The sequence below is a fragment of the Ursus arctos genome, unplaced genomic scaffold, assembly GCF_023065955.2.
Source record: "Ursus arctos isolate Adak ecotype North America unplaced genomic scaffold, UrsArc2.0 scaffold_17, whole genome shotgun sequence".
Lineage (NCBI taxonomy): Eukaryota > Metazoa > Chordata > Mammalia > Carnivora > Ursidae > Ursus > Ursus arctos.
In genome coordinates, this window is record NW_026622841.1 from 37802709 (window position 1) to 37828585 (window position 25877).

The following is a 25877-nucleotide window of genomic DNA, read 5'->3' on the forward strand; positions in this document are numbered from 1 at the left end:
TAAAGCTGTAAGAAATTCTGGATATAATACATTGCAATAAGGCAAATTATATAAAATCGTTAGAACTATATTGAAACGTGATACTTTTGTACTAATATTTGTAAACATTAACGCTTTTGCCGTCCATCTATGAGTGCAATTTCCAGATATGAAAACACTGGGACTAAGTCATTAAGGAGTATCAGGGTGTAGGATGAGTTGGAAAGATACTATCCTAAAGGCATTTAAATTATATTTATGTATAAGCAACTGCTGCCATGTTCCATTTAGCCCACATATTGCCAAGTTTGTGATTTAGAAATTTGATGGAAGATAGATGAACATGGTGAAAAGCTATTTGCCTCATATTCTGCTTCTGGATTTTTCTGGGGCCTCCTTTAACTTAGGGACAGATCAGTAAATATAGTTATTAACCATTAATTAATCAATTAATAACCAAGTGCTTATTAACTATTAGTAACCATTTTGGAATTCACAGTGTCTGGTTTTCATTACAATGTTCTCCTCACTTACTGGACTCTCCACCTTCCAGCCCCCAAGCTACCTTCTCACATATTCTTGGGCTTCTATGTGGTGATCTGGACCGCTAGGGTCCCTCCTGGATAACATTCCCAGGACAAAGGCAGAACCCTGTGCTGCAGACATTCTCTGGTATCTGGACTTTTCCTCCCTCTTCCTTCTTTTCCCTTTATTTATTAAAAGAGAGAAGGGATCCTCCAGTTCTTTTCACATCTATTTTGCCTAGAAATAAACTGGCCTCTTCCTTTGAGTAGCAAAGATGGGGTAGAAAAGGAGCTATCATAGAAAATCATTTGCTGCACTCACTTTTCTCCTTTGTCAGTGTCCCCTAATAGTTCAAAGTCCAAGTGCATTCTATTTTTAAAAAATTTCCCTGTGGAGACTACCAAGTATTGTCTATAATGATGTTAACTCTGTTTTATGACAAAAGGACTAACACAAAAATTCGAATACTTTTTAATTTCTCATGTTCTACCTGACATCTGTAATCACTAGCCTGGAAAGAATTTTAGCCAATGACATTAAGATGAAGAATTCAGCATTCCTTTAGCAAGCCCTTGAATTTTAGGTTTTATAAATGTGTGGCATGATGCAATTTCTATAACTTAGCCATGTAGTGTCCCTTGTGTTCAGCCCCAAAGCCTCTCAAATAGTAGCCTGTGCCAGATGTTTCCGAGGGAGTAAAACATATAATGTACCTAATTTTGCAAAACTACACAATAGGTAGAGATTTCTTTCTCACCCCAGCTGGTGATCAGTTTATGCCCTGAAGCTTGGAGATTTATAGCCCTTGTAATTTTATCCTAAACAGAGTAATTGCAGATGCTCTTCCATTGCTATTATTTTAATTAGTGATGAAGACTTTGCCAAGATGTTGAATTTCAAGGTAATGAATTTCATCTGGGTAAGATCTGGTAGGTAGTTTTGACCATTTCAAGATAGCTTTTATCCTCGCAAATTATTTTCTTATCAATTTTGGAGTTTTTATTTATTTAGGAATTTTACCCCAGCTTATTCTAAAATTATTTAAGAAATGTCATGCCACTGACAAGTCATTAAGTCTCTTTCCAGAAACATCAAAGTCCAACAAAAAAAAATATTTACATTGTTAACTTTAAAGGCAAATGTGTTTTAACATTATCAGAGGTTATTGATTTTTAACAGATAATTTGCACAGAACAATTCAGTGTGCACAAGAGTATAAAATAATTTTCTTGAAGTTTTAATGTTCAGGAAAATTCATTTTAATTCATTGTGGTTTCCTCTCAGCAGGCTTTTACTCTTGTTGAGCATGGGTTTTCTTTTGTATTTTGATGTTCCATGGAGAATGAAAAAGAAATGCTTAGGAAGGGTCGGGTTTTAAGGAATTTTTTTATAAACAGAGGTCTCTCATCAAAGACCATGATCTTATTTTTGTAAAAAAAATAAATAAACTTTTTTAAACCCTTGGTTTTTTTTAATAGAAATCACAAGGATTTGTCATAGTCAACTTAGGCCCATGGCTTAATTATTTCATTTGTAATAGGTGTGCCTTTTAATCAACATGGATTTTCTTTGATGTTCATATTTTTTCTCTGAGGAAATGCAGGAATTCCCCCATCATCTTCTGTTTGTCCTGGCCATAAGTACTTGTGGTAGGGTATAGAATAATCACCAGAACAAATGGAGCGATAATAATAGGGAAGATGTTTGGAGCCCAAGTGCTGATCTTGTTCCCCCAATTCATATGATGAACCCGACGTTAAAGCTAACTGGCTATGAAACCTAACAAAGTGAAACTTGCAGTAGACAGCCAGTGTGACTGTGCTGTTGTACACTCTTCTGCTGAGTTCTTCACTTTATCTTTCAGGAAAACATACCTCAGAATTCCATCACCAGGCAAATGAATGAATGAATGAATGAATGAATGAATGATATGTAGCTGGAAAATAAAAGAGAAAAAAAAACTCCAAAGAGAAATTTGTAACTAATTGTTTCAGAGGAAACTTAACTTTTGAATATAATTAGCAGGTTTAAATTAGACATGATCATCTAGCTTCTATTTTGAATTTTATTTCACTTATTCTTTCTCCCTAGGTAGCACAAAGGTTGAAAATAAGAAGAAATTTAGCATATGACATTACCTAACAAAGTGGGGCAGAGAATTGGCTAGCAGTCCATTTTCCATATATGGAAAACTGGAGAGAAACGTAGACTGTGCTTGTACTGATCTGAGTGTGTAAAAGCCAGAGAGCTCATTTTTAGGAAGCTCCATTTAGACTAAAGCCATACAAAAATTGTGATGTTTTTGTCTCACGAAAATATAAAAAACAACAGGCCTTTTATCCACCTTAAATGTTGATATATAATTTGTGGGTTTATGAAAGCTGAATAGTTTGGTATGTTTAATGCAACAGTTTTGGTAAAGACTTTTTGGTTTGAAACTTTCTCATTTGTCAGTTTTGGCAATTTGGATAGCTTTAGGGAAGAAAAGTGGTAGACAAACCTTGCTTTAGTGTTCAAGAAAAATAAAAGTACTAGGGAAAAAGATTAAAATTATGTATCTCATTATAATTTTATTAAATGGAACTATAATGAACTACATAATAATTGACCACTTGAACTTTATATTAATAGTCCTTCCTTATAGTTTACCATGCATTTTCACTTCCACTCAGTTATTTTATTTTTATAAACACCATGTTAGGCAGTGGAGCAAATTTTATTATTCTCATGAATGGAAAATAATAGTAATACACAGCAAATACACAATAGATTTTGAGACCTGTCATTCCCATTATATCTCACTGCTGTCCTCATATTAATTGTGTTTAAATGATTTTTTTATATAATCCATGGAGGAGAGTAAAATGTGAAAATTTAACTGATAACATGCAAAACTGGACAAGGAGATGTTTGACCTACCCAAAACCAAAGCAAACAATTTCCAGCCTTAAAAAATTCTGTAAATATAAACGATCACATTAACAGTAAAGGAAGAAAAGGATCAAATAATAATCTAAATAGATTTATGAAATTTAAAGGCCATTCATGATAACTAACAAACTAGAAATAGGAAATAATTTAACATGAGAAAAAATGACTTTAGAAGCTACAGTTATTTGAAAACATTATTTATACATTGAAAGTCTAATGAATTCTACAGATAAATGCTAAAATTAATTCATGAATTTGAGGTAGTCAGTGGATCGAAAATAAATAAAAATTTATTGTATTTCCATACAGTAGCCATAAATAACTAGAAAATGAAATCTTAAAATGGATACTATTTATAATTGAATAACTAAACATCAAATGCCCAGGTATGTGTCTACCAAAACATATAGAAGTATTTTCCACAGGAAACTACAAAACATCTCTGACAAAAATCAAAGACATTCTAAATAAATGAAATGATTTACTAAGTTTATGAATAGAAATTTCAAATTTTAAAGAATGTGAATTCTTCCCAAGTTAACTTATATGTGTAATGGAATCAAAATAAAAAACTCAAGCAGAATTTTTGGAAATTGATGCACGAATATTCTGAAATGTGTAAGGACTCCCAAAAGGTCAAGTAGTGAAGACATACTTGAAGAAGGACAAAGTTAGGGACTTACACTACCAGGTATCCAGATTTGCTATAAGGCCACAGTATAAGAACGTGTGCTATTGGTGCAAAGATAAGAGAACAATACAATAGAAGACAGGTTCCAGAAAAAGACCCAGAATGTAAATGTGGCCTGTTGATTTATAAGAAGATGCCACCTAAATAGGATAAGAAAATGTATTGGAAAATAACTGGTACAGAATCAATAAATGATACATGAGTGTTTAGATATCTATATTAAAAAATAATCTTGACCTATTTCACAACATGTATAAAAATCAGTTCCACTGTATTACAAATGTAATTGTGAAAGGTATATGAAGCTTTTAGAGAAAAACATATGAGAACATCTGATTTATTCTGGAATTGCCAGAGATGTTTTAAATAAGATACAAATACCAACCATGAAAGAAAAAGTTCATAAACTGTACTCTTTTAAAATTAAGAACTTCCATTGATCAAGACACCATGAAAGAATGAAAAGACAAGCCACAGTTAGAAAAAAGCGACTTAGGATACACATATCCAGCAAAATTCTCTCATCCATAATAAATGAGGAACCCCTAACAAAACAATAAAGACAGGCAGCTTAATTAAGAAAAAAGAGCAAAACACTTGAAAAGTCACTTCACAAAAGGGGCTATACAAATGGGCAATAAACATATGAAAAGGCAGTCAATATAATAATCATAGAAATGCAAATTAAAACAATCATGACTTGTCTCTAAATACTTAAAAGCCTAAAATTTTAAAATAGAGATAAGAAGGTAGAGTAACAAGAACTCTCAAATATCTCAGGTAGGAAGGTGAATTGGTATAGCCATTTAAAAAATGTTGACACTATCAAACTAGAGTTGAGCGAATGTATATATGATTTGACTTTTGAATGTCAAGATGTAGTACATATGTGCACCAAAATATGTTAGTATTTTGTACAAAACGTTAATAACAGCTTTATTTGTAATAGCTCCCCCACAAAAATTCATTAACAGTAGAATGGATAAATTGTAGTTTATTCATACAATGGGATAATATATAGCAATATAATGAGTGTTGCCACACAAAAAAATGTGGAAGAATCTAACAGAAATCATATTAAGCAAAAGATGCCAGAGTCAAGAGTATATATAGTGTGGGATTATAATTATCTGACGATTGAAAATAAGCAAAACTTGTGTTGGGAGTGTGGTTCATTATTAACTGAGAATGGACATGAGGGAAGGAAGCTTCTGGGGTGATGGGGTTTTTTTCTATATTTTCATCTAGGTGATGGTTATGTAGGGATGTTCATTTATTAAAAAAAAACTATCAATTCTTTTAACTATATGTATTTGCACCTCAATTAAAATTTTAAAACAAACCAATGGAATTAACATAGATTTTAATGAATAGAAAACACATTTGGCACAACCTTTTTATAAAGGATATATACCAACTACAAAAAAATTTGCATTTTTTCATAAAACAGAATTAAGGTGAGCATTGAAAAAATATTCCAGATTTAAGAGAGTGTAATAAAATTTCTTTAAAAATATTTTGCCATTCAGATGTTTTAGCAATTTTAACAAGTTTATTTTCCTTGTATTATGTATGTAATTATAAAAACCATATAATTATCTCAGGAATCTGTTTATATTTGTAATAGTTGGTTAATCTTTATGAAAGTTTAAAAAATTATTCACCTAACAGTTTCTTAGACTATCAAAAGTTGTAATGACTTGTGGTGTATAGATCACCATACTTGAATCTTACTTGTAGTAACTGCATCTGATGTGGAAAGAGGAGCCAAGCTGGACCTGGCTGCCACTGGAATGAGGAACAAGAGCATTACTCTGCCATTACCACACCAAATGACAGCTCAGAAATAATCGTGCAGAAATAGACCCAGAACAGCTTTAAGAAGGAAAAAAAAAAAAAGAACTTGAGAATAGGCAGGGATATCTTTTTTACTTGCTGTGTTTTGTTTTGTTTTTAATTATTGATCTCACACAAATAATGTCTAACAGAAGGGCTTTTTTTATGATTATTGTAAGTTGAATTCCTACTAATTCGAGTAGAATTTTTCAAAATGAACATTTTTTTCAAAATCACTTGTATGATCAACTATCAGCAGACAAGTTAAGCATTTAAAAATTATTAACTAGGGAATTTTGTACTTAACAGAATAGGACATTTGTAATATACTTAAGTTTATATTTAATCATTATGAAGAAACATGTAACCATCAAATTTTCTTCACCATTTTAATAATAGACCTTTAATATATAATCAGTAAATTGTTAAATGAATAAATAAATGTATTTCAAAATAGAGATGATAGTTTAATCTATCTGGTACAGTTAACATAAGCAGAAATTTAGTTGGGAGCTCATGGCATGGTCTATATCATGTTAGAATTGATTTTTCAGTGGTTATTGACATGCTATAAGTTACTTCACATACTGACAGAATAAATGTTTTATAAAAAATAAATGAATTATTTAATAGTTTTAAAAATTCATTTATTAATGAACTTGTTGCAAAGAAGAGTCAATGCTTGATTTTTCCATCATTAAGCAGTTTCTGTGCAGCATATTATTTTTTTTTTATAAATCTAATGCCTAACACAATACCTGAGTCACCATGGTAGTTTTATGCTGCTGCCTTAATAAATTCGTGTGAACTTAGAAGCTTAAAATACCACTAAGTTATTTTCTCACAGCTCTGTATGTGAGAAGTCTTAAGTGAGTCTCACTGGGATAAAATCAAGTTGTTGGAGGTTCCATGAAAGCATCTGTTTCAGATTGCTGGCAGAATTCAGTTTCTTGTGGTTGTGGGAACTAGGTCCCTGTTTTCTTTCTGGCTGTGGGCAGAGGGCCATTTCTACCTTCCAGAGGCTACTTGCATTCCTTGGCTTGTAGCCTCCTTCCATCTTAAATGGGGAAAAAGAGATGATGGGCTTCAAGTCTTGCTCTCATTTTTAAATTTGTCCTGTCTTCACATTCTCTGAACTTCAGCAAAGAAAGATTCTCCGATTTTAAGAATTTATGTGATTAGATTGTCTCACCTAGGTAATCCAAAATCATCCCTTCAGCTCAAATTCTGTCCTTAAATCACACCTGCAAAGTTTCCTTTGCCATGAACAATAGCATATTCATAGGTTCCTGAGATGATAGCTCTAATAGTTATCCATAAGAATCCCCCAAGGACACACTTCTGAGGGGCTGACTTCATCACAGATGTCTGAAAGAATAGATGGCCTTCATAGACTTCAGATAGCTTCCATGAGTGTCATTTTATTCAAATTTAAGCTCATGGATTCTTCGTTTGGGGAGTCCAGATTTCAGCACCTAATGGCATATGAATGAACTGATTTCCACATGAGGGCTATGCTCAGGCTAATGATTGCTCTGAGATCAAAGAAAGGTAAAAACTGGGTAACATTGAATGTTTCAGAAGTGCACATGGCATTTTATTCCAGGAGGCTTGCCCACCCTTCCCTTCCTTCCTTCTTCCCTTCCCTTTTCCTTCCTTCCTTCCTTGCTTGTTCCCTCCCTCCCTCCCTCCCTCCCTCCCTCCCTCCCTCCCTCCCTCCTCCTACCCTCCCTCCCTTTCTTTCCTTCCTTCCTGGAAAAATTGAAAGAAAGAAATGTTTACCAGGGAGGAAAGTTGGTCTGACATTGGCAAGGGTATGGGGTAGGAATGGCACTTGGAATGTAGGACAAAGAAAGGATAAACCCTATGAAACTGAGAAGCATTGCCTGTCTTATCTGAAGAGAGAGCAGTGTATTAAGTGTTGTGTCAATTTAAAACATACAGTACTTCTCCATAATCAAGTCATTGAAATACATGGGAAATTTATTATTGCTTTGTTAAAAAAATCTTTGGGATAAGTAATTTGAATGCTGCTATTATATTCTTATTTACTACTTTTGTTTGTTTTAGATTTCATTTGTTTATTTGAGAGAGCGCGCGCGCACGCGTGTGTGCATAAGTGGGGTGTGGGGGGGGGAAGAGGGGAGAGGAAGAGGGAGAAGCAGACTCCTCACTGAGCAGGGAGCCTGGGGGCTCAATCCCAGGACCCTGAGATCATGACCTGAGCTGAAGGCAGACACTTAACCCACTGAGCCACCCAGGCGCCCCTCTTATTTATTACTTTTAAGTTTTCTTTTAAAATGTTCATATCCATCTGCAACCAAGAAGATCCTCTGTATTTTTTTAAAAATCAACTTATAGTTATTTTTTGTGAAACTGTCTTACTATTTTTTTTTTTTCATTTTAATCTCCTGACTTGTGAGAACACAGCTTGGCAAAGTGTATAAAGGCAGCAAAGCAGGTAGTTTAGATTTCTGTTAGTCTTCCAAGGAAAACCTACAAGTAAACTGGAATACAACACAGAGAGATTATACAGTAAAATGCTCTTGCAAACTAGGATTTAAAGAACTGGAAACCTTATTATTTTTCTCAGTCAAAATGTAAATGGGTAAATTTTTATGTTTTTATGTTGTAAAAATGAATTGTGAAATGTTTCTCTACAGAATGAAAAAAACATGTAAAATGCCATCCAACTATAATACTCTGAAAAGTCCACATATTTAAGAACATTAGGTAGGAGTAGATCCTTAAAGAAAATAAAAATTATTCATGTTCAGCCCACCCATTTCCTCTGTCCTGTGTCAACAGGGCATGAGTATAATATGGTTTCATTCATCTAGTGATTCATTCAAGAGTGTTTACTGAGATACTACTATGAGCTGGGGCAAAAAATTAATAAGGCACAAAAAGTTTATAGAAGAGAGGAAATTAATACGAAGATATTAACTAAAATAATGGTGATTGCAGTGACAGAGCTATACATAGTACAGTAGTAGTATAGTACTGACTGGGCCTTACCCAGTGCCAGTTTTCTGAGAAAAGTTGAAAATGCTAATCTTTACACATTTCACCATGTATTAATACATATATGTAGTACTTGCTATTAATGAATTAGGAATTACTTCCCAATAACATTATAAATGCCAGGTTTATTGCTTTTGTGTCCTGCTTCCCTTCTAAGGAGATTCTACATTTTTTCATTCTCGGGCTTTCTTCATATCTTTAAATAGATTAAACGTATAAAACTACTTATGTGTCTCTGTATAAGAATATAATTGTATTTGTCCTATACTTAAGCAAACTAATTGCTACTCTTGTGCCTTCCTGCTAGGCTGACATGGCATATTGATGCAGAAACATAAACTATCTCTAATCAGCCTTTCCAGAAAGACCAAACATTGTCAGTTTCATTCATTTTTCACCACCACTATCCAAATTAATATCTTGCCAGCTTCAAAAAGAAGCCATCAAGTGAATTGCACAATATACATCTCACCTTTTTTTCATTGTATTGGATTTCCATGAAGTGTCTTATAATCTGGAAAAAAAACATACATGGACCACTCCTTATATCCCAAATGTTTTTCATTCTTCAAGACACTTCTATTTCTATGCCATAACGTGGAAAGAAGTGACTTGGAAAGAACAATGGGTTGAGGAAATGATGGTAAGGGAAGGGGAATTTAGTTGAATGGATTCATACTTGGCAAACATAACGAAGATGAAACAAAAGGAAGAAAAGAGGAAATTAAAAAAAAAAGTAAATAAGTTGAAGAAAAACGAAAGATGAGAGAAAAAGAAGACATAGAGGGAAATAACCATAAATTTGGTAAATAATTATTATGACAGATTTCTTTATGCCTTCATTTGCTCTGACCATGACTAGTTGATATTCAGAATAAATCTTAGGGTTGTGGCCCTGGGGGACCTAATGTTGCATTAAACCTGGAAAAATATGCAAGATCTAGGAACCCATCCATTTAATCATTTTAAGAGAGAATGGTGTCATTGCTGACTACAGAGAACCTATGTATCTTCCCATTTTCATTTATTTTGCCTCCCCATACCTTTAATTCCTAGTTATTATTTCTCTCCAACTCTCACTGGTACTTTTCCTCATATGCTGAATTATGCAATATTTATCATTCTGTCTCTGTCCTGTGTACTCAGTACTATATTTTAAAGATCATCCTGTGTTACTATAATATATAACTAGTGCATTTCTTCTAATCACTTCATAGTCTTTCATGGTAGGTGACCACCACATTTGACTTGGCCATTCTGCAATTGAATGTACATCTATGTCACCTGCAAAATTTAACTTACCAACATAAAGTTAATTATGGACCCCCGAATCAGAAATTGTAGTAGAAAAATGAATAGACCTCTGGCTTCCTATAATGCAGGACCTACATGAACCACATTTAATTGAAGAGGTGTGGGGTAGATACATTCAGGCATTATTTATGGTATCTTAACAGCTTTGACAACTCTCTGCAAAGTTATTGTGTCCATTTTGAGAGCACTTAAAAAGCTCACAAGCATCTCATTATTTTAAAGGACTTGGAGACATTTTTGAATTATTAATAGGCTATGTCTCCTTAGTATATGCCTTTTTGAAAAACAAAATGCTTTTCATCGGTCTTTGTCTTTGTGCAGGTATATGTACGGCCCAAATCAATCTTGAATGAGAGATCTAATTTGGAACTTTGTTTTGCATGATACTAATATACTAATTAAGGGTCTAGAGCAAGGGTCAGCAAGCTTTTTGTATAAAGGAAAAGATAGTGAATATTTTCGGCTTTGTTGTCCACTCAATCTCTGTTGCAGTTACTCAGCTCTGCCACCACAGAGCAAAAGCAATCATAGACAATATGTAAATGAATGAGGTGATACTGCTCCAGTAACATTTATTCACAAAAACAGGCCGTGGGCTAGATTTGGCTGGAAAGGTGTAATTTGATGAAACCTGTTCTAGAAAGTGATTTTTTTTTTCCATATTGGGATTAAGTTATTTTGGGGACTAGACGGGTCTCAAGATGAGTATTTATAGAAAATTGTCTTAGGTATTTTTATTTTTATTTTTTTTAATGATTTTTTATTATATTATGTTAGTCACCATACAGTACATCCCCGGTTTCCGATGTAAAGCTCGATGATTCATTAGTTGCATATAACACCCAGTGCACCATGCAATACGTGCCCTCCTTAATACCCATCACCAGCCTATCCCATTCCCCCACCCCCCTCCCCTCTGAGGCCCTCAGTTTGTTTCTCATAGTCCATAGTCTCTCATGTTTCATTCCCCCTTCTGATTACCCCCCTTTCTTTATCCCTTTCTTCCTCTACCGATCATCCTAGTTCTTATGTTCCATAGATGAGAAAAATCATATGATAGTCTTTCTCTGCTTGACTTATTTCACTGAGCACTATCTCCTCCAGTGCCGTCCATGTTGAGAACTCGTTCTTTCTGATAGCTGAGTAATATTCCATTGTATATATGGACCACAACTTCTTAATCCAGTCATCTGTTGAAGGGCATCTCGGCTCCTTCCACGATTTAGCTATTGTGGACATTGCTGCTATGAACATTGGGGTGCATAAGGTCCTTCTCTTCACTACGTCTGTATCTTTGGGGTAAACACCCAGTAATGAAATTGCTGGATTGTAGGGTAGCTCAATTTTTAACTTTTTAAGGGACCTCCACACTGTTTTCCAGAGTGGCTGTACCAACTTGCATTCCCACCAACAATGTAGGAGGGATCCCCTTTCTCCACATCCTCTCCAGCAATTGTTGTTTCTTGCCTTGTCTATTTTTGCCATTCTAACTGGCGTAAGGTGGTATCTCAGTGTGGTTTTGATTTGAATTTCCTTGATGGCTAATGATTTTGAACATTTTTTCATGTGTCTGTTAGCCATTTGTATGTCTTCATTGGAAAAATGTCTGTTCATATCTTCCGCCCATTTTTTGATTTGTTTATTTGTTTCTCATGTATTGAGTTTGAGAAGTTCTTTGTAGATCTTGGATACCAGTCCTTTATCTGTAGTGTCATTTGCAAATATCTTCTCCCATTCCGTGGGCTGCCTCTTAGTTTTTCTGACTGTTTCCTTGGATGTGCAGAAACTTTTAATCTTGATGAAGTCCCATAAATTCATTTTATCTTTTGTTTCTCTTGCCTTTGGGGATGTGTCATGAAAAAGGTTGCTTTGGCCGATGTCGTAGAGGTTGCTGCCTATGTTCTCCTCTAGAATTTTGATGGATTCCTGTCTCACATCGAGGTCTTTCATCCATTTGGAGTTTATTTTTGTGTATGGTGTGAGAGAGTGGTCAAGTTTCATTCTTTTGCATGTAGCTGTCCAATTTTCCCAGCACCATTTATTGAAGAGACTGTCTTTTTCCCACCGGATGTTTTTTCCTGCTTTATCAAATATTAGTTGCCTAAGAGCCGAGGGTCCATTTCTGGGCTCTCTATTCTGTTCCATTGGTCTATGTGTCTGTTTTTGTGCCAGTGCCATGCTGTCTTTGTGATCACAGCTTTGTAGTACAGCTCGAAATCTGGCATTGTGATGCCCCCAGCTTTGTTTTTCCTTTTCAACAGTTCCTTGGAGATTCGGGGCCGTTTCTGTTTCCACACAAATTTAAGGACTATTTGTTCCAGTTCTTTGAAAAATGTCCTCGGTATTTTGATCGGGATAGCATTGAAAGTGTAGATTGCTCTGGGTAGCATGGACATTTTAACTATGTTAATTCTTCCGATCCATGAGCATGGAATATCTTTCCATCTTTTTATGTCTTCCTCAATGTCTTTCAAGAGTGATTTATAGTTTCTAGAATATAGGTCCTTTACGTCTCTGGTTAAGTTAATTCCAAGGTAACGTATGGTTTTTGGTGCTATTGTAAATGGGATGGATTCCCTAATTTCTCTTTCTTCGGTCTCGTTATTCGTGTATAGAAATGCAACTGATTTCTGAGCATTGATTTTGTATCCCGCCACGTTACTGAATTGCTCTATAACTTCTAATAGTTTGGGAGTGGCTTCTTTTGGGTTTTCCATATAGAGTATCATGTCATCTGCGAGGAGAGACATTTTGACTTCTTCTTTGCCGATTTGAATACTGCCTTAGGTATTTTTAATCCTATTTCTACTTGAGATCTATCACAAAGGTTTAGACAGTGCTCCAATGTGAATAACAATATCAGGTGATTAGAGATGCTCATGATCTTTTATTTATAAGTTAGGGGAATATCTAATTAAGAGGAGCAAAAGAGAAAAAGCATTAATAATAATTCTAGCCATAAGGATATTTTACTAGACTGCAGATAATTTACTATACTTTTCATATTTGGCACCTCTGAAATTGGGCCTAATGTTTTCTGACCCCACATTCCCAAGGAAAAGACACTGAAGCATTTTTAAATATGTATATATAAATTACAGAAATTAAATATATATATTTAACTCCAAAAAACTATTTTCTCTATGAGCATCCAGTTTATTTGGAAGAGTGATGTAATTCTATAAAGTATTCAAAAATTAGAGCATTCACACATATCAGTCTAGAATCTTAAAGGTTCTGTAATTCACATTCAAGATTAGGCTAAAATCAGATTGTATTCTAGCCTTAATGCTGTTCTCTTCCTGTGTGACCTTAGATAAGAAATTGATTTTCCTGGCCTCCATTTCCTCATTGACAAGTAAGGATTTTTGAAACGTTTCTGTTCTGTAAAGTCTTGTAACAAATTAATACTATGGCTATAGTTGTGAAGAGAGACTTTAATTTTCTATATCATGTGCTTCTCTATTATTTGTGTATAATATAATCAGCATGCATTATTTTATAATGGATTTTATAAAGATTTTATAAGTGGATTTTAAAAAGAAATATTTAAATTCCGATATAACATGGATGTGGCAATGAAATTGGCATTAAACATAAACATTTTCAAAATTAAACATTTGCTGCAAATAAAAGGTGAATTCAGGTTACTTGACCAGCAATAGGAAGTTATAAAATATCACATATTTTAATTTTTCAATGAATTTACTTAATTTATGCTATAATGTATGTACTTGAACCTCTTGGATCAGTCTCACATTTGTAATAAAGTTTCTAGGTACTGCTCTTACAGTTTCTGCATTTATGTAGTGGATTATTACTTTATGATAAAGTTAGTTGATAATTCCTTAACTCTTTTTGCTGATGACCTTTTAAAGCTGCATAATTAGAATAAGTTGTGGTTATTGTATTGGAATCTCTATCCCATGGGCCAACAAGGCAGCACATTAATTCTCTGCATCACCCACTCCATGTGCAGTGCCATCAGCACAAAGATATTATTCTTTGTAATTACATAAAGAAAGGGTCTATTTAGTGTTAACTGACCTTTCTGTGACTGATCAGCCTTTTCCACCAGTGAAGTAGAAATGTATATCATTAAAATGTGAGTAAATAGGAAACCTTTCTAAATCTTAAACTATTCAAATCAGGAGGTGCATACGAAGAGGAAATTGTTCAGTCTTTCACATGATGTGGTGAAAAGAGTAGCAGACTTTAAATATATATTTTAAAATATTGACAAATTGAAATATAATTAAATTACAAAAATACACAGAAATATTTAACAGGAAAGTAATATACAAATATGTTTCTGTTTAACAATCTTAATAATAGAGGACACATTATTTAACTGAAGGTTAAAATTTAAAGTTTACTTAATAAGTAGTAAATTTATAGGAATTATTATTACTGTGGTTTATCATTTACAGAGGACATACATGTAATATAATTGTTTAAATCATGTATTTTACCTTGAAAAAATTCACTGGGGTATGTAGATTATGTGACACCAATTTTTACCCTCTTTTTCTTATTACATAATTTGTTTCTCTGATCAGTTATATTGGATACTTTGAGGGGCATGCATTATATTGAAGAAAACTGGTCAGATAGAAATTTAAAGCATTTCTTAAAGACATTGGGTAGTTATAGGAGAAAAGCTACAGTCAACATGGAGAAAAATATTCCCTTTTTTAATGTAAACCCACATTAGTCATGTGATTTTTAATATTTAACAAGCATCTGTGGTTCTAGGACAGATTTTCCCTGCTGATAACACAGACAGGACCCTGTATATGAAATATATTCAGAATCTGTTTTTAAAAAATGACTCTTCCTTGGAACTTTGCTCATCACTTTCACTGGAACTGATCTCTCATGGAACACTATCATTATTTGGATATATCTTTTATCCCCTTCTTCATGTATGATGTATTCTGATGTAGTTAGCTTTGTGAATGCCTCAATTCCCTTATCTGACTGCAAACTTCTTCAGCCCTAAAATTGTGTATTTTTTCATGCTAGTATCAATAATTCTGATCAAATATGTATAATGAACAGTATCTAAAAATAATAAGGAACAAGCAGGGCTAATACAGAGTATTAATATTCAATGGATTCTCAGTGGAAACTTCTGAATTCTTTAAGAGGCAGTGCCATAGTATCCATTGATAAACTTTATGAGTAAATTGACAGCAGCTACATTTGTAACCCCATCAGGGAGCTAAGATAAAGAGTCCTGTATGTTGTCATATATGTATGTAGTCATGTGTGGGGGTGCTGGAGTGGGGTAACTAAAAAAGTATTCCCCTGGACTCTGGCAGGAACAGGTGCTATTTGATTTCTCATAGTGTCTCCCAATAGGGCTTTGTGTATACCAGTTGCTCAGTAAGCATTTTGAATAAATTAGTGAATAGAGAGCATTTTGTCAAACATGATAATATATAGAGTCTGAGGCATGTAACAACCTTGATGCAGAGGACTAATTTGTTCATTTAAAAATCGAGAATGTTCAAGACTAATTATCAGAGAACTCGTGTTGGACAAGAGACTGGTTTCCATGGCAGCACAGACAAGAAAGTGGGTCCTGGGAGAGTTAGAACAGTTATTTGCTCCTTTGAGGCTTCAGGGTATCGACACATATCATTCTTACAGACTTGCTTCTTGGAAACACTGGGGAGAACTCTCATTTTCTGTAGTAATTGGTGTATAGATTTTAAGGGAACAGCAATACAATAATGCCTCTATGCACACAGTAGGTGATGCACCTGATAAAGTGTATGCTTTCTCCATGTCTGTTATATTGTTAGAGACTTGGCATGTATTTTAAGCATTTGTGTTCACCACACTAATTCCCATGAATCAAAGGGACTGCTTTTTGAAGTGACAATGTTCACAAAGAGACTTCAAGCCTCTAGGTCTCCTTTATTCTAAAGTCCATCCCCTGCACATTCCATTAATCAGTCTCAGTACTGTTGCCTCCTTTAATAATATCAAAGCATCACTGTGTGCAAAACTACCAATCCAGTGCCCTAAACTGGCAGAGATGTGCCAAAGGCATATGTGGGGTTTTAATAGTATGATATCAGTGGTTTAATGCATGAGCATGTGTACAAGATCACGTGCTACTGAAACATTGGTGCTTGGAATGGAGCATTATTTATGATGCTTTGCCTCAGTGGGATACTAAATGTATGGGTACTTTGCATTGTTTGCATAGTAATATTTTAAAGCCTAGAGATAACGAAACATTTAACACAATCCATGAAAGCCTAATTCGCAAGTCATAGGTAACAACCATCTAATAGTCCTAAAGGGGCCATAAAAACATTCCTCTCGACTGACTCACCCAACTTTGCTCAAATATATATTGACCCATGTAGCAGGAGAGTTTTGATCCCTGCCAAATAAAAGACTGTTCTAAGATTCAAATCACTGATTATTTTTTCTACGAGGCCTTTTCTGACCCACTCCCCCATCCAGTAGAATCAATTCCACCTGGTAGAATTGATTACAGTTATTTCAAGAAATACCTCAAATAGGCTTGTTTACACTTCTGCCTCCTCCTACTCTGGCCTCTAATCCCTGGTGAAAAGGGTCACATTCTATTCTTATTAATCCTTGGGGAGCCATGGAGCAGGATGCAGAGAATAAACTTATTAAGGGTTTGCTAAACAAATGATTGAATGAACAAAAGCTAAACATGAGGCTACGCTGGAGTAAATTGATCAATAAATACCACAATACAACTTTTGTTTTCTGGTGGTTCCAGCAGGAAGTCAATCCTTTGCAACCATGAGACTCCAGTGGGTGTGGTGCAATCTGTGTAAGAACATGGACATATGTGGCACTAACAGCCAGCAAAGCCCTGGCAAGATGCATAAAGAGCAAGGAGCTGTCTGCACTAAACTATTAATAACCAAGAACCAGGAGATGACAGATCATCAAAAAAGATCATCTGAGGCAGCCACACATAATCATATCAGGATGGGACACTTAGAATTAGAACTGGGCCAGAGATGACAACTCTTTTACAATATGTAATTATAGCCCCTCTACCTAGCAAACTGGATCCAAAGGCCTTTATTAAGAGTGACTGAGGGTATAGATGACACATTACCATAAATTTAGGTATGGACACTAGGGCTATTTTAACAACATTGAAGTATTTAGAAATAGCTATGTAGGTCTTCTACATATATATGTACAGTGCAAATACTTTTTTTTTTAAAGATTTTATTTATTTATTTGACAGAGAGAATGACAGCCAGCGAGACAGGGAACACAAGCAGGGGGAGTGGGAAAGGAAGAAGCAGGCTCCCAGCAGAGCAGGGAGCCCGATGCGGGGGGGGGGGGGGGGGGGGGGGGCGATCCCAGAACGCTGGGATCACACCCTGAGCCGAAGGCAATCTCTTAACGACTGAGCCACCCAGGCACCCCTACAATGCAAATACTTTAATCATAAGCGTCTCTCTAGACTATTTGGATCAAGTTTCTTTCTCGTAATCTCCTTTGCCATTAATCCACCTTAAATTAAAAAAAAAAAAAAGTTCAAATGTGTTTAGACTTTCTCCAGGGTAAGTGTATCTGGCTTGACCTCCATCAGAGTCAATGGGTAGCATTGTTGCATCAACCACAGTCCAGAATTGTGCAGGCCTCAGCTGTAAAAGTCTATGTGCTTACGCACTTGTCTTGTCAGTGACGGCATCAGTCTTAATCAAATCATGGAATATGGAATCGTGTAGGTAAAACAAGCAAACAAACAAAAACAAAAGCAAAATGAACAAACAAACAAAAAACCAAGAGACTAATTATATATAACCAACATACCCGTATTGACTTACAATATAAAGTGGCTTCCAAAGGGACCAAGTTCTAGTTTCCTTCAGCAGCTCATTTTATCTATGTCAACAAGCTGTGTGTTAGCCAGATTATGAAAGGAGAGTTGCTTGGTATAAGTAGGCTCAGATCAAGGTGATTCTGTTATTTGATTGTTTAATATCATTAGGTTTTATAAAGATAGTGCTGCGTAGTGTTGCGTGCTAGCTCGTGTTTACAAAGGAAATATATTGGATGGTGAAGAGTATGGGATCTAGAGCCCGTCTGCCTTGATGCAAAGCCCAAGTCTCCACTTAATATGTGTGTAATCTTGCACAAGATACCTGGGTGTTTCAGTTGCCATGGTTGCATAATAGATACCCTAAACTTTATGGCTCATGATTCTATGTGTCAGAAATTTGGACAGGACACAGCAGAGCCTGCTTGTCTCTTGTCTCACGCTTTCTGAACCATCAGCTGGATGACTTAGACACTGAGGATTGGAATCATCTTCAAATGACTCATTTATTCATGAATGATGCTGACAGTTCTCTGACACCTGAGCTAGGGTTGTTTGCTGGAAGACCTACACATAACTTCTCCATGGGGCCTGGATTCCTTATAATATGGTACCTGGTTCTGAGGATGAATGTCCCCAAAGAGAGGGCCAGGCAGAAACAATATGTTTGTTTGTTTTTAAATAAACTGTCTTCTTTAAAACTAGCTTTTTAAAATAAACTAGCCTGGAAAGTCACATAGTATCTTTTCTAACATATTCTTTTGGCTGGTGAAACCACAAGTCTACCTAGGTTCTTCTTGATAGGAAGTAACAAGATTCTGGGACAACATGTAGAATGAAAGTATTTCTGTTGCCTTTTTTTGGAAAATACAATTTGCCTTACCTGACTTTTCTTGCCTTTGTTTCCCTATCTGTAAAATGAGGATACTAATGTAACAACTGAGATGATTGCTATTGTCTCAATTCTTTCCATTGTGTATGGAATTAAGCCCTATTTCTAAGTTCTTGTCTCTATGTCACCTGGTGAAACATAAATAGATGACCTACTGTTTTGTGCAAAAAGAACCCAGTTCTCTAATTATAATTCCCTATTCTTTATTTGCCCAGTGTGAGAGGGAAAGAGAAGGGAAAGAGTGAGAAAAAATAAACTGAAAATGAAGAAAATGAAGGAGAAGTCCAAGATGAAATCCATGGTTTAAAAAATAAGAAAGGTCAAGTGAAGAAGAAAATGGAAAACCTACCATTTGTATATTTTGGGGTCTCAGTCTGCCTTCAATTTTCAGCATTTTTGGTGACAGAAGGAGAAGCCAATTCTTTCTTTAGGTATGGTTTCTCAATACTTTGGGGATCATGGGCTAGTTAGGTAACCCCAGAAAAATGCTATGTATAGTTTCAAGGGGTTCACATACCTTTTGAAGTCCACGATGCCCCCAGAGAAAAAACTCTTGCTAAGGCTGGACAATGTGGTATATCCTTAGAATAATGTTCAGGGCAAAAACATATTGTGCGAGTGCTCTTTATATGCTTTTTCAAATCTTTACCTCTCAAGTAGTATAATATCAAGTAATATAAATTTTACATTCTAATTATATATTTGTATGATTTTTAATATAAATCTTTCCCACAATACCATGAATTTTTGAGATTCCCCCTTATATCCTAGAGCTTGGCATATTGTAGTTATTACTCAGACCACAATTATTTTAACCTGCAGAGATTGCAATCAAATTTTTCTTTAATGGTTTTAGGAACAAAATTTTTTTCGAGTTCACATTTAGCCAAGACCTTAAGTAGAGAGATTCTACTGATAAGATTCAGCTGGATTTGAATTTAGAAGCATGTAAAAGTCATCTTACTTCTCTTATTAGTTTCTTCTTTCTTCTCACCCTTTTATTATATTTCTGACCCCAACTTTTGTGCCCTTGTTAAATATCTTCTACTGTTAATCTTTTATAAGCTCTTAAACTCCAGTAGTGGTAACATTATTTCCCCTCAACATATTTCCACCAGTATCATTCCCTCTTTGTTTCATTCGCATGTAATAATACTACTGGTTAAAATTAAACAACTCAAAGTTGTAAGGTTGAACCACAGTTAAGCATAAACAAACATTTTCAAGGAGTGTCAGTAGAATCCCATTATTTAAAATTTTTATAAACCTGAAACTTCATCACATATCTGAATGTCACTGACTTTCAGGAATAGTGAATTGGCAAATCCTTCTATAAATTCATTATTGAGAAATGATAATGTAAAATATCATGACTGATGTAACAATGTTTTGAAGATTCATTGACATAACTGCACAATTTAATTTCTTGGTATCTAATTATGGCATATAAAGCAGTAAGAACTGGTGTCATATGGAAATTGAAGGTATATGTATTTGGAAATAAAACTGCATTTTACCCAGTGAGCAAATCATAAAGTACAAATATATCCTCACTGAAGTTCCATTAAATAAATAGGTTAATGCAAATCCCACAACTTTTCTACCACTCCTCTCAAATGCAATGTTTATAGTAGCCATCTAGGGCTTGAAAAAAATGTAATTGAGAAGTAGAATACCTCAGGTATCAGGATTGTGCTTATGTTAAATCAAATAAACAAAAAAGCTCAAAATGATTCCTCCTCCTCCCTTCAGTAGAACATTTATCAAAGATCCAACTAAATCACTTGAGGCTTTGATTTTAGTGTTAAGATATCAAAAAGAACTGTAACCATTTTTTTCAAAAGTATCCCCACCATGGTAAAATACTCATAGATACTTGGTCCTCCTACCAGAAGATCATTCTATGTGATTTTTGATAAGTTTATTAGATTAAAGTTTCTAAAGTTTGAAATTACTATGCCAGAATTAGGACAAGGACATTTAAAATGGTTCTCAGTTCATCATTTTGGCTTTATGAAGAACACCTGTGACATAGTATTCATCATTAGGGATCAATATGGATACCAGGCTTTCATGAGAAATATGTTTGTTGACCTTAATAAATCTTCAAGTGTGTAAATACAGAAATATTTGTACAGGCAATTTTCTGCTGAATTACATTTCGTCTGTGCACATTCTCATACTGCAATATATTTTTAAACAACTTATACTAAAGGTTTGATGTGAAGGCAGTTTTCGCAAAGAGACATTTTTAATTGCTTCACAATGGTTATTTTTGTATCTAATTATTTAATCACCATTATCATCTTCATGATTAATCCACATTTATGTGTTTTGCAAACTTTTTGCTACTATAAATAAAGTTTTAGTGAATAAGGCTTTTTGCTTAGAATAAATTTCCATAAAATGAACTACTAGATTAACAGGTTTGAAAATATTTAAGGCTGTTGATAAATTCTGTATTTTTTAAAACATCAGAGAAAACTGTATGTGCTACAAACATTAAAAAGAATCAACATCTAGACCAAATTCACACATCTAATTAAAAATGATAGGTAGCTCCTAATTTGCCAGTTGGTAATATTACAAAAGTTATATTCTAACAGTTTTGTATTAGATTTAACATATATTTATTTAGTCATGAGGGGGTGTTATAAAGTTCTCAACTGCTCACAGATTTAACCTTTAACATAGCTAAAGTGTAGTAGGATCAAATAATGGCTCTCTGGTGGTACTTCTAAATGTTGAGTTCCTTGTCTTTGTCTTTTACCCTTTAACTCTATGTTTTCAGTGAGTGCTACCACTCTGAACCTTTTGGAAATAGGATTCTAAGCTTCCAAATGTCTTATACCTATTTGAGCGTTGAGGTTTGGGGAAAGGAAAAGGGAGTACTAAACTGGAAGAAGCCTCCTAGGAAGCTGAGCGGAGCATTTCAGGACTGAGTACTTCCCAAGGCATTGTGGAGGGAAGTCTGGGAAGGAGGGAGAACAAAAGTCAGAGAGACTCTGGTAAATCAGTGTTCAAAAAAGAAAGAAAAGTTATAAGAGCATCAAGAAAGAAAATTATTAAATCCAAGGAGGATATCGACACCAGAGGAAGCACCTTTTTTACTTTATTATTTTTCTGCAATATGTAATATAATATTTGTAGGTAATTCAAATGATGTTGAAAAAAATCAAGGAAATTAAAATGACTTTAAATATATATTTATCTTCTAGAAAATGCAAGATGATTCTCTAGAAGAAAATCTACGTTTAGCTCAAGAATATCAAAAATTACAGAATACTTTCTTAATGGAAAAGGACAATTATTTCAATCTATATGATAGACAGTTATCACTTGATGCTTCAATTCGAGATAAGAAACAGGTAGGTTTTCTAATTTCTTTAAATAATGATTTACTTGACATATGTACTACAAAAAGTAACAAGTGGGCAGTCATGGGCTCTCCAATCGATGGTGGTCCTTTATATGCAGCCAAATGGCATGTTTTCTTCTTGTAGAGTTGTATGTTTTTATCAACTTTGAAACTCAATTTTGAATAGATATTTGAGAAATGAAGAAACCTAGTGTCTAATCCAGCATTTTATACTAATTTGCTTTATTATGATCTGGAATACTAAATTTTTGGAGTTTATAGATTTAGATGTATTATCATAGACTTCAAATTTCATTTTTATCTATAGGTAACTTTTCACGATATGCCTCAAAATCTTCATCATATTGTATGGGCTTCAAATGTTGGTGTCTATTTTCTTAACAAATATGAGTCTTAATTAGAAACTTGGAGAATAGTTGAGCCTCTGTAGTTACTGGAAATCAGTAGAAATTCCTCATATATTTTGTAAAATCTTCTGTAATAATAAAACTAGAAAAGTAAAACACATAGTATGCCGGAAATGAAAAAGGAAAGCAAAAGCTCCATCACTTGTATTAAGATATAGCCACTTCCTCTGTATTCTTCCCCAGATACTCATTGGCAAGAAAAATCATTTCCCTTTGAATTTTTGTTTCTTCCCAGCATCTAAATTTCAAAATACAGAAGCATGATTATTTTTTAACAATTCATCTAGTCCTAAGAACCAGTGGACAGCTAATGAATGCTTTCTCCTATTGTTGTCACCCATACTACTCTACTGTAAATTAGTGGTGTAAAATTCCAGTACTGTACTTATCCCTCCTTATTGTGGAATATTGGAAAGACAGAAGGCCGGGATTTGAGTGCAATCTCTACCACTTACTAGCTCAGTGATCTTGGCAAATTATTTATCCTTTCTGACCTCCGTTTTCTCATCTGTAAAATAAGATTACCTCAGAGGAAAACTGATAAGGAATAAAAAGGAGACATCCGTAGTTATTTTGAAAATAAAAGGATACTATGCAACTGTAACTATTACATTCATCTGGTATGCTGCTTGTAAACTCCCTTGTGTTTCCCATCCATCTACTCTCGTGTGAGTTGAAGTTTCTGAATACATTGGAAGAAAAAGTATGTATTTCTCTCTTAAAAATTAGTAGCAGGATGAAGGTAGATTAAGAAATAAATGTGTTTGGGAAAGAATTGATAATATAACCATACACCAAAATCTTAGTGTCCTCAAACTATGTGCAGGATTCAAAGAAAGGACATCAGTGGAACATTTGACCAATCACTTCATGCATTTGATATTGTTATTGAGGTTAAGCATGTTCTATTTGTTCCTGATAATTGAGGAGGAGAAAATAATCAATGGCTATACTGTATTTCCTTCTCTAACCAGGAGGGAAACAAAAATAAATTTTATGTATACTTGTTATCAGTTTATATAGAATCCTTTGGTGACAAATGATAACTAGATACCTGCATAAATAGCAAGAACTCATGCCTTTAAGAGAGATCCGTAACACCGTATTTCCATAGTAAGAATAAAATTGTCTCGATGTTGTAATTAAAGCAAATCATGATTCAGGATTCGAGAAGTGAGACCCTGGTATGAACAGACAGTGAGGTATGCTAGGAGATTGAGTTTATATTTGTGATGATCCCTCAAACGAATCACTTTTAGCACACCTGTTTCAGGGAAACTTTCAAAGATTTATTTGTACTTCCAATCATTTTTCATTTCCATCCTTCAGCGATGGAGGTCATTAAGTGCAGACTGCCCTTGTCAGTGTCATGTAGGATCAATTTGCTGCAATGGACAGAGAGGCCTTATTGATGCTGTTAAATCTGTCAGTGAGAAATCGTGTGTCATTAGCGTCTAATGCACTGCTTACAGGATGGAATTTGGCCATCAAAACTGAAAAAAAAAACCCTTTAATATTTTAGTCCATTTCTTTGATATTGCAGCATTTTTCATATTATATATATATATGTTTTAGTCCTTTGACCAGTTTAGTTTTGGGTACACAAAAGCACTGTTCAAACTCTGATTCCCCTGTTTAATTTCCTTGTCATATAAAGTGGATCTCACCTTAAGGAATTTTGTGTATTATTTTCCCGTTTTCCTGTTTTATAACTTCATTGCTTCTGAGCATAGATTCCTTTTGGCATGGTAAATAATTACATTTTTATTTTTGTGCTTGTTTTGGAGTATTATTCTCTCTACACAAATCTCGTTCTTCTTTGTATTTTTAGGCCAAGAGTAGCAAAAAAAGATTAATGGAGGAATAAAACAAGTTAAATATAAAAAAAAATGTCCCTTTCCTTAACACAATTTTATATACAGATGGTTCAAATGTTAGAGTGCTATATTATTACTCTTGATAAAGTTATATCTCCTTCCTTTGCACATGTTTCTTGGTACTTTCCTGTGCTTCAAATTTTTGCAGTTACGAATATTTTCCCCTTTAAAAATCAGAAACAAACAAAAATGATTGTACAAAATTCCTATCTTCCCTGTTCATGGGTAATGATGGAATAGAATCCAATCTAAAACTTTTCATACCTCAAAATTTGAAATAACACTAAAGGGGAATAAAAGAAAAATATCTGAAAAACAGGTTGTACTTCTATGTAAAATGGACATTTTCATCATTTTCTTTAAAAGATTTCAAAAATGTTTTTCATTTTTTAAAAAATCCATGAATGTATTGATAAAATCGGGTTTGTTTTAATTGCTGTCTCAAATTCTTCAAGTCTGCAAAAAAAGGTAAGCTAAGCAAGCATATAAATGATGTGTTCTGTTGGCTGAAAACATGATCCCTTTCAAAACTGGTTAAAACATATCTTTAATTCTTTTGTAAACCACTTGTGAAGCTTAACCTTTGCCTACTCCAGTTCTCAGGACTTTCAGACTAAGGGAATACAAATTATTACAGAATCAGTCAGCACTTAACAAGCACTTATAGGGACCTGGCGTCTGTGCCAAGCAGTTTGCAAGTATTATCTTTGTAATGTCCATTAGTAATCCTCTAAAATTTTTTATTATTATTGTAATCATCTCTAGTTTAAGATATGGAACTGAGTGTGTCACAAGGTCATGCAAGTAGAGGGAACTGACTGAGATAGGACTCGAACACAGGATTTTTAAAAATCCAACCCATTTCATAACCATGACACTCCCCCCGTACTATAACATTATTAAACAATCCTATACGGTCTCATCAGGCTTTATAAAGCATGTAAAAACCAAATCAGTCATGCATTATGCCAATAGTGTCCAACTGAAACAGAGTCTTTGATTCACTAGTTGTTTTTATAATTTTATCTCATTGAAGCCACTTTTTCAATGATGATTTTCTTGTGGGGAAAGGACTACCACCTATTTAATTAGAAATTATTTAATTTTCATACAGATTATAAATAAGTTTTGCAATCCTAAAATTGTAAAATTTTTGAACTGGAAATGCCTTTAGATATTTTACCC

The 25877-nt window shown here is 34.3% G+C and overlaps 1 protein-coding gene across 1 annotated transcript in view; it reads left to right on the forward strand.

Moving 5' to 3' along the window:
• Positions 1 to 25877, forward strand: part of CCDC178 (coiled-coil domain containing 178) — a 374996-nt gene that overhangs the window by 223419 nt on the left and 125700 nt on the right. The window contains 1 exon segment of the mRNA XM_057313270.1: positions 22248 to 22397. Within this exon segment, the coding sequence (XP_057169253.1) occupies positions 22248 to 22397 (150 nt within the window).